At 34.5% G+C, this 17573-nt stretch overlaps 2 protein-coding genes and 1 pseudogene across 3 annotated transcripts; 2 read left to right on the top strand and 1 right to left on the bottom strand.

The window, feature by feature from the left end:
* The first annotated feature begins 294 nt into the window (after nt 1–294).
* LOC120210087 lies at nt 295–6550 on the top strand (annotated as a pseudogene).
* Nucleotides 6551–8794: 2244 nt separating this feature from the next.
* Nucleotides 8795–10611, top strand: LOC120210086 (protein TAPETUM DETERMINANT 1-like). The gene is made up of 3 exons (XM_039208898.1): nt 8795–9034; nt 9252–9356; nt 10235–10611. The coding sequence occupies exons 1-3, from the start codon at nt 8956–8958 to the stop codon at nt 10609–10611; spliced, it is 561 nt and encodes a 186-aa protein (XP_039064829.1). The 5' UTR covers nt 8795–8955.
* Nucleotides 10612–11269: 658 nt separating this feature from the next.
* Nucleotides 11270–13822, bottom strand: LOC120210104 (membrane-anchored ubiquitin-fold protein 3-like). 2 transcript variants are annotated; one of them, XM_039208911.1, is made up of 4 exons: nt 13763–13822; nt 13385–13673; nt 12284–12454; nt 11270–11647 (listed from the first exon to the last, which is right to left on the bottom strand). In XM_039208911.1, the coding sequence occupies exons 2-4, from the start codon at nt 13512–13514 to the stop codon at nt 11592–11594; spliced, it is 357 nt and encodes a 118-aa protein (XP_039064842.1). In that variant the 5' UTR covers nt 13515–13673; nt 13763–13822; the 3' UTR covers nt 11270–11591. The 2 variants fall into 2 exon arrangements, with proteins under 2 accessions (XP_039064842.1, XP_039064843.1); XM_039208912.1 differs by having other exon boundaries at nt 13385–13529; nt 13560–13821.
* Nucleotides 13823–17573: the final 3751 nt, after the last annotated feature.

Genomic DNA, 17573 nt, shown 5'->3' with positions numbered 1-17573 from the left:
AAATGGGTTTGAGACAATAAAGCCTACTAAAACTAACCCAAAGTCCATAAAAAACCGAAACTTGTTTACTCCCAAAATTTGTTTTTGATTCCCCGCTCGTTCTTGCCACTTCCATCTAATTATTATTCTTATATGAAAGGCATTTACATTTGCCCAAATCCAATTAAGCGCCCAAAACCATCTTTTTTTTTTCATTTCTCTGTACTGATTGTCAGTTGACTTGTCACCAGTCTCTTTCAATTATAGGGTTTTAGGTAAAGTCCCAGAATTTTGGTTGTTTGATTGGCAGTTTCTATGGAGACGGAGACGCTGGACGAGAGCAAACCGGTGTTTCGTTCGATAAAGAGAAACAGAGAAAGAAAAGAGGAGGAGAAGAAGTGAGAGTTTGGAGAAAGACGTTTCTCGGGAAAGTGAGGAAAAGAAGGAAGTTGAGGAAACTATGGAGGAAGATGAAAAGGAAGAAGAAGAAGAGAAGGAAGAGAACAGGGATGAAGTTACTAAAGAGGTCAAAGGTAGTAGCCGAAAGCGAAGCTCTGGAAACCCAATCGAGATTCATCAGAGAATAAAGAGCCGGTGACACCGAGTAGTGACAGGCCTACGAGGGAAAGGAAAGTCGTTGAAAGATACTCGGTTACATCTGTTTCCAGGTCTTCCACTCCCAAACCTTTATCAATTGAAAAGGTATTTTTCTTGGCTAAGGATTTGATTAGTTTTCGCCCATACTTTTGTTCCCGTTTTGTTTTTGTGTTTTGTTTGTTTTTTGAGCTTGTGTTCCTTCCAGGGTCCTGGTACACGGCTTAAAGATATTCCAAATGGTATGTATCTTTTGCTTTGAATTATTCCGAATCCATGGGATTTGATAGTACTCCCATTCTTTATTCAATTATGAACAATTGTTGAACTACATTTGTTGGATGCTGTAAACTATCTAAATTTTGGTTATTAATTTTGCATTAGAATCACTTCCGATGAAGCCTGGAAATGAAAATGTTTGTAATTGCATTCAAACTCGTGTAATCGGTAATAAAACTGAGTTTATACAGTTTCTGTGTGTAGTTTTAACCATTTTAATTGTAGTTAAGGTTGATCAAGTATTAATAAATAATGGGAATGGATGAACCCTTGGCTGAAAGCCTAAAGTTTTAGGACTTCGTAAAAATAGGCCTCTATGTGAAGCCTTTAGAACTGCTCTGATAGCCTGTTAAGTACTTACTGATAATGTCTGCAATTATTTCATTGTGGGTTGATGCGCTTAGTAGGAGCCTTATATGTGCTCAAATCACTTGTGACACTACTAGATGATACAGTAATATTTTAAATACTGTTTTTTTATAGGAATTGAAGGCTCGTTAAAAACCTCCTTCATGATTAAAGGAGCTTATAGAGAAGCTCCTTAATCAGCGGGAGGAGGAAAAGAGTGCCTTAAGATTTCATTAACCATAGGAAATACACGATACAACCAGGGAGCGCCACCCCCAATATAAACAAAACACCAAAAACAACCTCAAACAATCCTACCATAACCGACCTAATCCAAAAAAGCAACAACAACAGCCTAAAAAACAGACTGGTCAAACTCAAAGCCTAAACGTGGCCCGATAGACGCCCAAACAAAACAAAACAACCATAATAAAAGCCAAGGGTAACAGCTGACTAAAACCATAGAAGCCAACTTCTAACTCAAAAGCCACCAAGCTTTCTCATGATAAGAATACAAAAAAACACGCACATAGCCGCCTTTCCACCACCTCGTCTAAGACCATCTTTTCCAGCTCCATAGCATGATCAGATCACCTGAAACTTCTACTCCTTCCCCCGTCATAGTCTTCTGAAATCAGATACACTACTGAGCCATTAGACTCACAACCCAATTCTTTCCCAAATTGCAAGGAATCGATCGCATCCTTCTGTTGAGACTGCCCCAATGCTAGAAAGTCAGAATCATATATGAATCTGCCATCAATAACATACACCTCTTCCTCCCACTGCACCTTACTATGATGTCTCTTGCTTCGGTAACCCCTATACTTTCTTTTGGGCGCTGTAAAATTCTCTTAAAAAAATTGGTCAGATCTATATTTGTTGCCAAAACCCTCCTTAGGTCTCATGTATTGCCTTGCGTTACCCTTTGGATTTATGTATGCGCAGTTGTAAGAAAGGCCCTCGTGAATCCCATCCTCCACCACCCTTGACTCAACCTGACCATCCAACATGGGGAAATCATTATAATAATCCTTCGAGCCCACAAAAGCACATGCAAGCTCACTACTTTTCCTATAGGCATCTTCTTTCTCCCTCTCCGTGTGAACCAACAGATCCACTTTATCCTTTAGGCTCACGTCTTCCAATTCCCTTGACACTAAGTGACCATCCAGGATGGGAAAATTAATTAAATAATCCTTACTCCCCTCATAACCACGTGCAGACAAGCAACTGTCCTTAAAGACATCCACTGCTTCTCTCTCCGCGTGTACCAGCAATGTCTCGTGTTCCCCCACTTCCTCAAGTTGCAAAAGAACCATCCCCTGACCCACAACGGCACTCCTCGGACCCATCATTAAATCCTCGCCTATGTTCCTGTCTTCCATACCCTCACTCGATAAGAAGCTGCCTCTAGCACTAGTCCCCAAACAGCAAAAAAAAAATCTTCTTTCACAGAACACCTCTCGGCCGACTGCACCTCCGAAGAGTGCACGGATCTTCCTGCTTCTTCAGCACCCACCTCCAGCTCGGGAAATTTAACTGGAGAGACACCAACGAGCTCCCCCACCTTAGATAACGGGGATGCGACTGCCTCTTCCAACGAAGACACTCTACCCACTTAATAAAAATTCTGCACCATCCTACCAAGTTGTCTTTGAGAGTTGAGAGCTTACTCTCGTCAACAGAACCAACAAAGGGAGCCTCTGTATGACTAACATCCTTCACTACACTCTTGCCCTCGACTGAATATGGACCAGAGAACTTATTCCTCCAGAAAACATCACGAGGATGATATCTCGCCATGAAAACTCTAACTTTGTTACCTTGAATCCAAGATCTATCAACACAGTTGTTAGCCTTCCTCGTGTCCTCCAGTCTGGTGAAACGAACAAAACCAACCTACTTCCTCCCTTGCTTCTTTTATTAGGGATGAAAGAATCAACCACCTCACCATATTTATCGAAAAATAACCAAAGACCTTGGTAATGAAAACTCTCAGGAATGTTGAAAATGATCACTGTGACACAATTTTTCCTAACAGGAACTCTCACTTTACTTGCCATCAAGAGAAATGAAAAGGAATAAAAATAGAAAAACTTATCTAAAACACCTGATTTTTAGAGAGAAGGAGGAGCTTCTCTCACTAACACCTAGTTGGCTAGAGAGCCCATAAAGATCGTGACATTCAAGTCCTAGAGAATATTTTAACTACTGTTGATATTTAGTACTATTGATATTTAGTACTTACTTCAGGTTAACAATAATCTGAAATTATTAAAAAATAGGGAAAATCGAATAAAGAAAAGTTAAACAACAGAAAAGAAAAGATATCGCAAGCCTCACCCCTAGGTTTGATAGCATCACACAACCAAGAAGATAGAAAGCCTAAGCATCACACAATCTGAATTGCAAATACCTGGAATCTAATCCCACAATTAGCTTATTAGGGTTCTGCATCATTAAGCTACTGCAGTTTTCATTTAATATTTGGTTCTCATGATCGTCTTGGATGACAGACGATTCTAATCCTGTCATTTTTTTTATAGGAATTAATCCTGTCATTTTGATGGCATTTTATATCAAATTGTCTTTTATATGTTTATTCTACTTTGTTGTTACTGCATAGTCTGGCCTATTTTTTCTCTGATATTGTGAACTGTTTCAGTGGCTTTCAAGTTGTCGAAGAGAAAATTTGATGATAATCTGCAGCTGCTTCATATGATACTCTTTGGAAAGAAAGCAAAGGTAATCGATCTATCTTATCTAGCTGTTCCATGATCCTTTTTTATGTACTTTTTTTTTTTTTGCTTTTACAGCCACAAAGATTGAAGAGAAACATTGGCCAATTTTCAGGCTATGTTTGGGGTCAGAATGAGGTATCCTCTTTAATCTTATGAAAGTTGTTTAATTCAATTTTTATTTTTTCCTTTGGTCCACCACCTGAGTGTTTGTCTTCTTCCATGTAGTAATGTATGTTTAATTTATGATAGATTGCCTCTGACCGACTATTGTATAACAATTATTCACAAGTAGAATCTTCTTAAAACCATTATTTTCTTTTTCTTCAGCAGGAAAAACTAAAGGCAAAAGTAAAGGAGAAAATTGAAAAATGTGTTAAAGAAAAATTAGTTGATTTCTGTGATTTGCTGAATATTCCAATCACGAGGGCCACTTTACGAAAGGTCAGTAAGAAACTATAATAAATACATTAAATATACCAATGTTTATGCAGTAAGTGTGCATCTCCATTTAGGCTAACTGATTTCAATTTTCAGGAGGAACTCTCTGCCAAATTGTTGGAATTTCTGGAATCACCCCATGCTACAACTGACATTCTACTTGCTGACAAGGAACAGGTACATTGTGCGCTATGGAGTATTTGGCATGATTAACTTTCTGTTTGAGATTGGATGAGATTCTTTATTCATCATGTTTTAGAAGGGTAAAAAGCGTAAAGCTACACCAAGCAAGAACATTGCTTATGGGGATGCATCAGATACATCAGCCAAGGTTTGTCTTGTTCGGTTGTGTTCCATTTTGATATATATATATATATATATAACTTTTTTGTTTACTTTCTTCATCTATGATTGTAGAATAGCGCTTGTTTTTGATGTATTGCAGTGCAATTTTTAAATTTATTGAATCTGTTGCAAACCTCTCGAGTGCCGAGTTTAAAATTTTTATTATGTTCATTAGCATTAACTACAAAGGATTTATGCTTGGATGTTAAAGTTCTCTTATTTAGGATGATAGGATCTTTATACAATATATTGGTCAAAGGTGACATCACCAAACAGATTTTTTTGTTAATACTATAAATGAAATTAACAAAATTGGTTTTAGCCGATAAGGATGGAGTTTTAGAATTGACAATTTTCCATGTTTCTTGTAAGGGTCATTAATTAATATCAGGCAATCCAGATTGGTGCTCTAACTCCTATACTGCTTGAGAATGATGACTTTTCCCTTATGCTTGCTTATCTCTCTGCTTGATATTTTATCTGTATGGAAGTTTCGGTGGCTGAGAGTGCTTGTTATTTTGTTCTGGTTTTGCTCTGCAGAAGCAACGAAGCACACCCCAAGGTAGAGGAAAGCATAAGCGTTCGTCTGAAGTTGAGGAAAAAGATGAAGATGTTGAATCCCCTGTTAGTAAAAATGATTCTCATGAGGATGATGCTGACACTACACTCAAAGAAGTGAGTGATGATGAAGAGACTAAATCAAAGGAAGAAGAAAAATCCAAGAACTCAAGTGATAAAAGTACTTCGAAAAAGAGTGCTACAGATCGTCCAGATTCAAAACTCAAGAAGACTTCGTCATCTGAAAAGAAGGCTACCGCTGCAAAATCTAGCGGAAAATCTTCTGGATCAATTTCAAAACAAGGTTCTAGTGGTGATGTTAGGACTCCGGGCTCTAAGTTAAAGGGTTCTGCATCAAAAAAACAGAAGGTTGGGTTTTCCACCAAAAACAAGGTTACCAGGAAGAAGCAAACTACTGAATCACCAGCAAAGGTTTCCACCAAGGCTCAAGGTGATTTCTTTAGCTATTACGTTGAAACATGTGCATGTTTACTAAGACTTTGCATTCACAAGGGTTTTACTAAATTTGGATGAGTTTCTGTATGGTGTCGGTATTATAAAAATGAAAATCATCTAGGCCATGGACATTTGAAGTGTTTTTTTGCATTTATTAATTTCATTGTCATCGATTGAGTTTATGGCACTACAGGTAAAGGCAAAAAGCAACAAGAAGCCTAAAGCAGAGCCTAGCAGGGAAGAGATTCACGATGTAGTGGTAGATATTCTAAAAGAAGTGGACTTCAACACCGTAAGAAATATCAATATCTGTGTTTTCGAGATGAAACGATGATCAAGATTCTATGCTAAACTTTTCTTCTGTTTCTGATGCAGGCAACGTTATCAGATATTCTTCGACAACTGGGTATGTTTCCCTTTAGTTATTAAAGAATTTAAGTTACAATTTCAACTTTTAGACTCTCTCTAATTATAAGATTTGATTATGCCAGCTACGCACTTTGATCTGGATTTGATGCATAGAAAGGCTGAGGTGAAGGATATTATTACCGAAGCGATAAATAACATGTCTGACGATGACGAAGAAGGGGAGGAAAGCGAGGAGAATGCTGATACAGGCGGTGATGCTGATAAAGACGGGGATGGGGACGATGATGCTTAGTTCCCCTGGGAGTTACATACCACCATGTCGAACGTGTGAGACATCTGCAATCATGGTAATTTATAACCCTCGGGATTTCTCTCGCAATGGTACAGTTATAAAATCATAGTCGTTTAGGTGACTGATAGGTGGGCATGTAGCATAGGAGTTATCAACTCTTTGGTACTAACTCATTGCTGATATGGCATCAACTTACATATTTTGTAGGTTATTTGTTGTTGTGTATCTTCTAAGTTGAAAATGTTCAAGTTGTATTTGATTTGTGTAGTTGTACTATAACGAAAATAATTGAATTTATAATGAAAATAACTGACCCGCCGACCTTTGATATGGTTAAAAATTATCAGATATTTATAATGAAAATACCTAAATCTGTAGGTCGAATACCTAACCGACTATTCTCTTGAATTTTCGGGTCGAGCTCAAATTACAATTTTTTTAACCAAATATCCGACTACCCGATACTTAAATTTTTAATACAAAAAAAATACTATTATAGATTAAAATACAGGTCAAATTTTTAATACTAAAAAAATTCAGATATCTGATAATTGCATTTTTAAAAAATATATATTTTAAGATTTATTGTATAATTGAACATATACTCCTATTTATGGTATAAATTATATTTATCAATTTCTTTTAACCATACAGTAATCTCCAAAGTTGAAATAAAAAGCCCATTGTTTTCTATTTGAGTCAAAATGTGAGCAAGTCAAATAGATTACGAATAATTTTAGGATCAATCACAAACCAAAAATATGTTTAAAAATTATTTTGTATACATAATTACATATGTATCAATTAATTACTATATATTATAAGAAAATGAAAAAGAGTTGCCTTTTATTTATCAGATGAAAATGAATTGTCTAAGATTTATTTTAAGACCTGATATCAATTAAGACTAAAATAATATTTTTCAATTCAATCAAATGTCACAAATTTCATTGACAACTAATCAATATTTATAAAACAAAAAATAAAATAAATGGTTGGTTATTAGACATTAAATATGTACAAGAGTTACGCTATGACTATCAATCAAATATGATTTTTAACCCTTTAATTCGAGTGTGTATTTAATTTATTTGGCGATCTTATTGATAAAAAGATAATATTATTTTTTTAAAAGATTCGAATTTAAATAATAATGTAACATTATTAATAACTAAAAATAGTTTTAAATTAACATGTTGAATTAATTTTTATTGATTTAACTAAATTAAAAGCTTTTTCAAAACATTTCCGATTTTATGTCTCTTGACAAACTGGAGATCAAATCTCGATAATGAATGCAAACAAAAATAATTTTTTCTCAACCACCATTAACGCCTCAATCTTTCAAGACTATGTTTTTTTCTTTCTGAAGCTATAAATTACCCACACTTGTCTTTGCCTCCTACCTCCTACCTCCATTTTCGAGCTAAAATGAATCCCAAACCGTGTTCGTGTTGATTGTTCTCTGCTACGTGTATCCTATCTATATACCCCTCATTCGCCTAAGGTGAAGATCCTCTCTTGTTTCCCTCGTGTTTTTTTATTAGATTGATAACTGTAAAAGAAAAAAAAAAGGTTGAATGTAGGTAAACATTTGGTTTTTAATTCAATAATGGCGATGGACTTTTCTGGGATTCTATTGTTTTGTCATTTCTGTCTTTCACGTTGTTCTTCCTGCAAATTGTCTCTCTGCAAGTAGATATATTCAGTAAAAAAAAAGGGAAACAAACTCATTAATACAATTCATTGAAATAAATAAATAAATCAATTCTATCTGGACTGATCCTCCTTTGCATAGCTGTTGCATTGTTTGTGCACAGTACTATTTGCTCTGTCATTTGCTCAGTAAATTCCAACACCCTTTTTCTCTCTTTCATTATTTTAGCGATTGGAATTTAATTTTCCACTGTGTTTATCTTTATGTGTTTGTTTGTCAAACTCTTTTTCCCTTTCGTTGCCAACACTTTTTTTTTTCGCTTTTTACCTCAAGAACTGCTACTTTTAGTGAAGAACTTTGAAATGGAAAAGGGGTTTATAAACTCTTTATTTAGTGAGTTGGACCGGTACGAATCGCCGTCGTTTAGGCACTGTTTAGTCTGTTTTGGAGCCTACACTTTACCTCTCGTGAAACCTAGTCGGTTTTTGTACACTTTCGTTTTGGTTCTAGTCAAAATACTTCTGATCCGACGGTTGATTTTTCATCCTCCCTTTTTCGTTTTACAGGTGTGTATATATATATATATATATATATATATATATATTGATTTTGATGGATTGATGTGATATTCCTATATATACTTATATACGTGAGTATATTCATTTTTTCTGTTGTTCTTGATGCAGATTTTCCCGGCTTCTAAACAACCCAACAAACGAAAATAAGTCTTTGCTTCTGGGTTTTTCTTTTCATGGCGTTTTGAGCATTTACCTTACCAACTCGCGAGGCTCAACTCACCTGTTTCGAGTTCCCCCATTCCACTGGTTGACCTTTAAGAACTTGGTTTTTTTTCCCCGAGAAGAGAATTTGTTAAGAGGTTTTCTCCTTCTTCCTCGATGAATCGGCGGCTCCTTTTGGTACTATCTTCGTTTTCCTTCGCCGTATTATTCCTTTTCCTCGTCGCCCTTTTCTCAGGTGGGTGATTTGCATGCATAGATACTGTTTTTCATTTTGCTCCATTGATATAATATATATTTGTTTCCTTTTATCAAAATCCATGTTTTTTCCTTTTAAATTCCTTGCTATCTTCTCCTTTGTCCTCTTTCTCTTTATTATAATTTTAGTATAAAAGGGTTCTTTTAACTAGATTCCATTCATTTTTTTACTATTTATTTCTGGGATTTTGTTGCAGGTCAGGGTAAAATCATAAATGACTCATTTGGTTTGGAGCTATTGAGGGTAAAGATCAATCAAAGGAACAACACCGCCATTTTTACCCCACATCGCAAGCTTCTTCGTAAGTAAAATAAAACTAGAATTTACCCAAATTTTTTGTTCTCCATAAAATGCCAAAAAAACTGGGGTTTTGTTGTTGTTTTCTGGGATGATGAGGCTAAAATTTAGTAGTAACAAATACCTATGCGTACGGTTCAAAAATGTCAGAGGCGCGCACGTCTGTTGTATTTCTTTGCTTTTCTCGTTGTGGTTGAAGCCAACGTGCACTGTTAACAATGGCTGTCGCCTTGCCATTGATGATGATGATTCAGTCACTATTGACATTATCTTTGAGTTGGTATTAATATCCAATTCAACCCTTTCCATCTCTTTAGCCTTCTTTGTAATTGAAAGCCTAATGGCCTTAGAGTTTTAGCCCACAGAGTTCAATGCCTAGTCCACAACTTTGCACCATCTTTTGATGATAGGCTATCTTATTTGAAGTTGGATGGTAATCTTGTGGCATATTTGGACAAAAAGTGTTTTTTAGCCTTAACCCAAAGCTTTATTTGAATGATTTATCCAAAAAAAAGCTTTATTTGAAGTTTTCATTTTTTTGAATAAAAAAAGGGAGAAACTTGGATGAAAAGGCTAAAGCTTTAAAAGCAATTTGCACATTGTTTACCTCCTTTATGGAAAGCCTTTTAGGGTTGAAATTTGCTTCTTCTCTTTCTCCCTACAATTCCTGTGATTCATCCTACTAAAAAGTGTATTTTGTCTGTAGAGCTCTTCCCTTATTGGTTATGGTTTTTTTTTTGGTGAGGTCTTCACATTAACGATGCTTTGTTTTGTTCATTGATGATAGCATTGAACTTTCACTATCTGGATTTTTATTTTAAAGTATGGGTCTAAATAGAGGTTTTTCCATTTTTCTTGGGTGGGACCTCTATGAAAAGTAAGCCTTTTTTGGATTTTGTCATTTTCTTGTTGCATGTACAGCAATGGAGGAACCCAACCGGATATGGGGAGAGAAGTGTAGCAAAGCTGACATTGAGATAAACCAGGGACCCAGTGCCCCACTCCCGAGCGGCATCCCCACCTACACAGTTGAAATCCTCAATATCTGTTCCACTGGCTGCGACATCTCCGGGATTCACTTAACCTGCGGCTGGTTCAGCTCGGCTCACCTCGTCAACCCCAAATTATTCAAGCGCCTGATGTACGACGACTGCCTCGTCAACGAAGGCAAGCCCTTGGTCAACGGTGGGACAGTCGAGTTTCAATATGCTAATACGTTCCCGTACCCTCTTGCGGTCTCTAGCGTGGTCTGTTCTTAGTAATAAAAGTGAGTTCTTAATTGGTTCTTTTTGAAATAATACCATAAAAGCAATCTCTTAATTGGTTTCCATGCAACTATTCACATGATCCTATTGGTTTCATTTACTGGTTAGTTCTTTGATTGATTGATTGATTAAAATGATTTGATGTGAAATGTTTGTCTGTGAACGTTGCTTGATGTCAAAGATACGGTGGAAAAGTCGAGTCGAATGATCTATGATTGGAAGATGGTCGAACATGAGTTTTGATTTGAGTGCTTCTGTAAATAGTGGCATATGGATTGTTTGCTAGTATGAGGATCTTTTTAGTATATTTTGAGACATTTATTGCGAGAAATTGAAAATGTGATTTAGAGGATGATTGATGCTTTTGCATCAAAGTATCTTGTTTGATTTTTGACATTGGAATATGAGATGAAGCTTCTTTCATGGTCCTTTCTTTATTAATTTTGTTTATTTTTGTTCTGATATTATTCGAAAATGATAGGACTTTACAAATTCAATGCTTGAAAAGTTGAAATCTTTCATCATCTGCACGATAAAGGACTATTCTTCCTACTATATATTCAGCCATAAGTAGGAGAGTATGCTTTTTCCGAATACATAGAAAAAGAATACCCATATTAAAAACAAATAAAATACACGCTTAGTCCAAATGACAGAGATAGTAGGAGGTAGCATTTAAACAAACTGTTAGTAACTGAAAGCATTTATACGAAGGCATTTCTCCTTGCAATTTGGTGCGCAGATTGTGTTTACATGGAGTAGCCTATACAACTTTACAAACGATTCAAGCAAGTATTTGGAAACAATCATAAATAGAATTAAAGTAACCGAAAGTAAAGAAAAATGCACATCTTCAGCACTCTGTTAAGAGCTTGGAAAAATATGGACTTTGCAACGAAAACACACCGGATTCTCAAAGGCGGTTTAAACATCGTTACCAGCACAAACGAAGTTCCAACTCTACATGTTTGGTTTTATAAAATGGAACAGGAGCATACAATCTTTCTGGGTGAATCATCAACCTTCTTTTCTGTTGAGACACAAAATCGAGCATAAATAGGTCGAAACATGAAGTTTTGAGAAAACACAGATGTATCATCTCGACGTTATTACAAAAAGTTACACTTAATGCTGTAATACATTGTAATGTCACGAGCTGTAACATATTGTATTGTGTTACAAGTAATTGACTTTAAATACAAATCAATCCCGAGGCCAATACCTTTTGGAGTCCAATGGATCTTATCAATGTGTAAGGAAACAAAGAAAGATGCATAAAATGGCCAGTACCATCTCAGTAAAGAATGAAGGAAAAAGGAAAAGATGGCCTCCAGTAGGCTCATCATAACTCGAGCCGCATGCTCATCAATGATGAAGTTAAAACAGCAGTTCTCAGTTTCCACATATTTTTTTCTCGAAATGCATGTAAAAAGTGACTAATTTTTTTAAATAGAGAAAATCCTCCACCTACAAAGTAGCTACATGTATCATAATCCATCAGAAAGACAATATCAATTATCCATCTAAACATTGGTTACGGGTCAACCAATTAGAAGTTTTGGCTTATAGTATCACTATTAATACAAGCTAAACTTAATTGCCAAAAAGAAATCTATTCTTATAATTGTAAGAGAGAAGTTCCACAGGAAGATAAAGACAAGAATACCTGTTTTAGTTTTTGCAAGCGATGGCTGAACTACAACATGCATTATGATAACCCCGCCTGTAGCATCGGCAAAGGGTACTTTACATTGACCAACAGTCTTGTCGTTCTCCAAAATTTTACCAGAGCTTATCAGTTTGACTTCATTCACTGCCTTTGGAATAACTGTCTTACCTAAGAACAGACAGCATTTCGGAAAAATTTAAAACAAAGTTCTTCAAACTTATCAGCCATTATGCTTTCTAGTTTCTTCTGGGTCTTTTGAAAAAAAACTGAAGATTGTTGATAGATGTAGGCCACAAGACAATGAACCATTCCTTTCGCAATCCATTTACTTAAAGAAAAACAACAGTCAATAGCATCCATGGAATATTCCAATAATAATCCAACAGTTCAGGATAATAATAACACGTATTCACAGTACAGCCAAGTTTGGCCTTCTTTCTTAATATACAGTCATAATGACTTTTGCAATTCTTATTAATCATCTACACATTGATCACATGCAATAAATGCATCATCAAAGCAGGTACAATATATATATAACAGGATCTCCATCATTTCTTAGGTCATTGGTAGCCTATGTTATCTAAACTCAATGGTGAGAGTTGACATGAGTATGCTCAGTTTTTAAAATCTTTATTTCATACACTCGAAGGATCATATTCGTATACCTAGATCCAACTATGTCGGACACAATACTTTAGTGAAAATAAGTCCAGGTAACATAGTTTGTAGCTATTTTACAAAGCAAAAGGCACCACTTTGCAGCAAAAGGATCAAAACCCAAGCTACTAAAATTATCTACCATAAAATTCTACTACCACCTTGTCCTATAAATACTCCCTTTGTAATGCATTCTATGGTTAACCCTACAGCTCTTTTCATTTGTTTTTACAATAATACAGTGTAAATTTCAAACCGGATCACCTCTGCAATATTAGTATATACTATCTAGCAATTTTTTTTCTTCTAAATTAAACAGAAATTCGACCAGAAATCTACAACAAATGTAAATTTCAATTACTAAACAAAAAAACAACAGCAAAAACTTGATAAGCAATTAGAAAAGAAATTAAACAAGATGAATTGCTGATGATAAACCTTTGGGCCAATCAGAGACAATTCTTTGCTTAAGCATATCCACTGTGGATGTGGCGGAGTACCGAAACGGCCCGATATCAGACCCGTCATAAAGCCTGAATTTTACATCCACCAAATCCTCCTCCGGCATCTTCGTTCACTTCACCTCCACCTCCTCCTCCTCCTCCGCGGTCGCCGCCTACCTACCAACCACCTGCTTCCACGCGTTACAATTTTCCCACCAATCGACTAACCGGTGACCGCCCTCTCAATTCATCAAATCAAATCAAACCCCGTAACATCCCGCCGCCTAATTTTCAACAATTAAAACCAAAGTGAAAATTCAACTAAAATCATGAATAAAATTAGACGAAGAAATAAAAGGATCAAAATTCAAACCTGAATTAATTGTAGTAGATGATTTCTTCAAGTTGATTTTGTCTTTTCCTTTATTTTTCTGTTATATATATATATATATATATTTTGTTTTAGAAACTGTGAGTTTGGTTACCTGGAGAGGACAACCAAGTCTAACCGAACTGATAGCCCAAAAGTTCCCCCAACCGCTCCACCAAACGACGCCGTCTTGGTTGCGGTTTCGTTGATCAAGCGGAACAAAAGTCGCTGTCTTTAAAATATAAGGGTAAAACACATTTAGGTTACTCAATTATTAGTCAAGTTATAATCAGGTCATATTTTTTTCTTCTAAAAGTTACAGTTTAATTATTCAATTAAAATAATATTATAAACATATCATTAAGAAGTTAAAATTGAATAAAATAATTAAATGATCTGATATAATAATAATTTTAATATTTTATATCAATTTATCTTGATTTAATAAATTTAACATTTCATATTTAAAAATTATATCAATCCAATCTTTATTCTTCTCCCAAATTACTTGCTCTTCATCGTTTATCATCATCCCTACTTGGGTACCCTCATCAACAAGTATTATATCAAACTTGATGCTTTTAATTAGTCTTAAACATATATATATATATATATATATATATATTATTTCTAACTTTATATTTCTAGTAATATGTTTGTTATCATTTTATTTAGATATAGCACATCATATTATAAAATATACAATAAAATAAAATATTTTTTAAAATTAATTACTTATATAAATCTTAAAATATATATAAAATATGGAAGATGATTATCAGGACCGTTGCTAGGTTGTTGGAGGCCCTGTGCAAATTTTTGTAAAGGGTCCTTAGATCTCGAACTTATTTCTCTAAAATAATAAATGACTAATTTCATTAACTTAAAAAACTGATATATACTCTATTTCGGGCCTCCTGTGCAAATTTGAACTTTTTTTTTCCAAAAATAAATTTGTTTGTTAACAAGATTCGAACTTAAGATCAACAAAGTCAAAGACTCGATGATCTAACCACTACTCTATATCTATTTTTCTGCTTCTTAATGGCAACAACTGATAGATATACTCTATTTCGGGGTCCTATTTTTTTAGGCTCTGCGCCGTCGCGCACTATACGCTTGTTCAGCCACGCCCCTGATGATTATAACACTCATTATTTAAAATGAAGTATTCTACTCTCAACGATGATACCCAAGTAGGGATGATCATAAATGGTTAAGAATAAAAACTATGAAAGAAAAACATGTACTAAATTGTTAGAATTTTAAACATAGATAGTTAGAATTATTGAATTATTTCGAATTTAAACTAAGTTGATAGAATGTATAAATTTTAAACTAAATTTTGAGGACTATTATTATAGTAGGCCAATTAACTATTGTGCCTAATATTTATTGTCATAGTGACTTATTTGTAATAATTTTTTATTCGATGATTAAATTATAGTTTTATAAAAATCATGACCCATATGTAACTTGCTTAATTGAGTGACCTAGAATGTAGTTTACCCAAGAAAATAATACGCAACCGTTTTGTTCGATTCCTTCCTCTAGCGAAAATGATTCGGGAGAAAATCTACCATACATAATGTTCGAAAATTTTCTTTTTTACAATATAACAGTTTCACAATCAGTCTCCCCGCCGATCACTATCAACAGCCCTCGCCTTCAACGTATCTCACACCACCACCACCACAACCTATTACCGGATCGAGGGGCGGCCAGAACAATCGTTTTATATAAAATTTCAAATAATTATACACTTTAAATATTTTCATTAATAATCTGTTTTTCCTTTTTTTTTAAATTAATAATCATTGTTATCTTCATCATTCATCTCACCACTAATATAAAATTTTATGTTCATCCGTGCAAATAACCAAAAGTAATAACCATTATCATCTTCATCACTCATCTTATCATTGACGGATACAAATGTTATTTAGAGTGAATAGATATTTATTTTAAAATTTGAATTTTTATATTAATTGTTTATTTTATTGATAGTATATATCTTGAAATTTTCTTTATATCAATATCATATCGAAAATATCTATGAATTGCTCGTTTAGCTCAGTTGGTAGAGCGCAAGGCTTTTAACCTTGTGGTGTGTGATTGAGTCTCACTGAGGGCAATTCATAACGGAGGTCTTTCACGGAAGCTGCTCTCAACCTTGCGTTGGGGGTAGTCTACTACCTTATATCCCCTTTACCCCATTACATATAGGAATATAGTCAGCTAATTTTTTTTATATCGTAAATATCTATCCGCCCTAAAAATATATTTGTTGTTCTCACAATCACCACATAACCCGAAACTCAACTAGTCAACCCCTAAAAACCCTTGACCCATCATCATATTCATCGTCTCTAAACTAATAGCTCAACTGATGACCCATTAACATAGTTTACAAAAAATCAACTTTTAAAAAATACTACTATCGGAGTTTCGGCCAAGTTGGATTCGGGGAGTTCGTGCTCACTGTTGAAAGATTTTAAACGGTGGAAAGTAAGAATTTAAATAGGGTTCGTTATTATATTATCAGAAATTTTGTTATATTAATAATTGTGTTAATGTAATATAATTGAAATGCAATTAGAACCTCAATTTCAAATACAATTATTCGAACTTAAAATTTTTAAAAAAATAATATTTCGTTTAATCAGTAATATCATACTATAAATTATCCTTAAACACCTTCTGACGTTAGTAAGCAGTTTAGAGTTGTAGTTGTTTTTGTAGGGCAACCTCCCCCTTTTTATTATTATTTTTTTCTGCAACGCTATTAAAAATATCATGTTTATTCTTATTTTATTTATTGAAATAATACTTTTATTATTATTATTATTTTTGTTTATCGACTATTAAAGTTTTAAAGAATTTATATCCTTCAGATAATTAATATTCTCTTGATATAACTTTTGATAAATCTATTAAAGTCAAATATATTATGTCATAATTATATTTACCTTTTTATTAAATTACAGATAATCATCATTATCTTATGTCTCACATTAATACTAATAGCTAATATATAAACAATCATACAACACTGATGAATGGAGATTTTTTCTCCCTCTCTCAGGCTTCCCCTAAATATCTCTCTTTCAACGATTAGTCACGGTCATTGTCAATCCGTCTGTTCTCTCTCCTTCCACAAGATAACCGACTACAATTCTTAACTTAAATGGCCGAAAACGAGCCACTAAAGATGGCCACAGCCCAACTTCTCCCGCCAAAAACAAGGAATGCACATAGTTGTTTTATGGACATAAGATGCTTTGGGGTACCTGTTTATTCATGCATTTGGTTCAGTTCTCATTGTGGCCGTAGGCGGAAATGCCCAAGTTCAATTTTTTGATCACAAAAACCCAACAGAATAAACAAAAGTACTAATTTGGTTCACTCTTTTCCTCTCTCTTCACTGCCGCCTTTGCTCCAAGACCAAACATTAAGAATTGAAGTTGCCCAAGATTCTTATTATTCTGTCTATACATAATGGGCTTGAAATAGGACACGTGTACATTGTTTTCGGTACTCTGCACCGTTTATGAATGTCCATATCATGATTGATCAACACGCAATTTCACATTATTTTAATAATAAACTCATCAAACGATCTCAACGTATTATTCTCTTTTAAATTTTTAAAAGAAAATACTGTCTTCTAATCCCTCTGTATTAGTAAAAGTTCGTTTTAATATTAAGAGACCGACAAAAGTTTTAGTTGTTGAACACGTGGCATTAAATTTAGACCCCTTTTTGATGATTGAATTAAAAAGAAAAGGGCAATGAGAAATGATTAGTATTGTGT

This window comes from Hibiscus syriacus, unplaced genomic scaffold (genome assembly GCF_006381635.1).
Source record: "Hibiscus syriacus cultivar Baekdansim isolate YM2019G1 unplaced genomic scaffold, ASM638163v2 tig00109908_pilon, whole genome shotgun sequence".
Taxonomy (NCBI): Eukaryota; Viridiplantae; Streptophyta; class Magnoliopsida; order Malvales; family Malvaceae; genus Hibiscus; species Hibiscus syriacus.
The sequence above is the reverse complement of the archived record's forward strand: the minus strand, read 5'-3'. Positions and strand labels throughout refer to the sequence as shown.

Coding starts and splice junctions, on each gene's coding strand:
- LOC120210086 (XM_039208898.1), top strand. CDS start 8,956: ATGAATCGGCGGCTCCTTTTGGTACTATCTTCGTTTTCCTTCGCCGTA. Junction 9,035..9,251: donor CCTCGTCGCCCTTTTCTCAG/GTGGGTGATTTG, acceptor ATTTTGTTGCAG/GTCAGGGTAAAATCATAAAT. Junction 9,357..10,234: donor CCCACATCGCAAGCTTCTTC/GTAAGTAAAATA, acceptor ATGAAAAGTAAG/CCTTTTTTGGATTTTGTCAT.
- LOC120210104 (XM_039208911.1), bottom strand. CDS start 13,514: ATGCCGGAGGAGGATTTGGTGGATGTAAAATTCAGGCTTTATGACGGG. Junction 12,455..13,384: donor TGTCTCTGATTGGCCCAAAG/GTTTATCATCAG, acceptor GTCTGTTCTTAG/GTAAGACAGTTATTCCAAAG. Junction 11,648..12,283: donor GCTTGCAAAAACTAAAACAG/GTATTCTTGTCT, acceptor GTGTCTCAACAG/AAAAGAAGGTTGATGATTCA.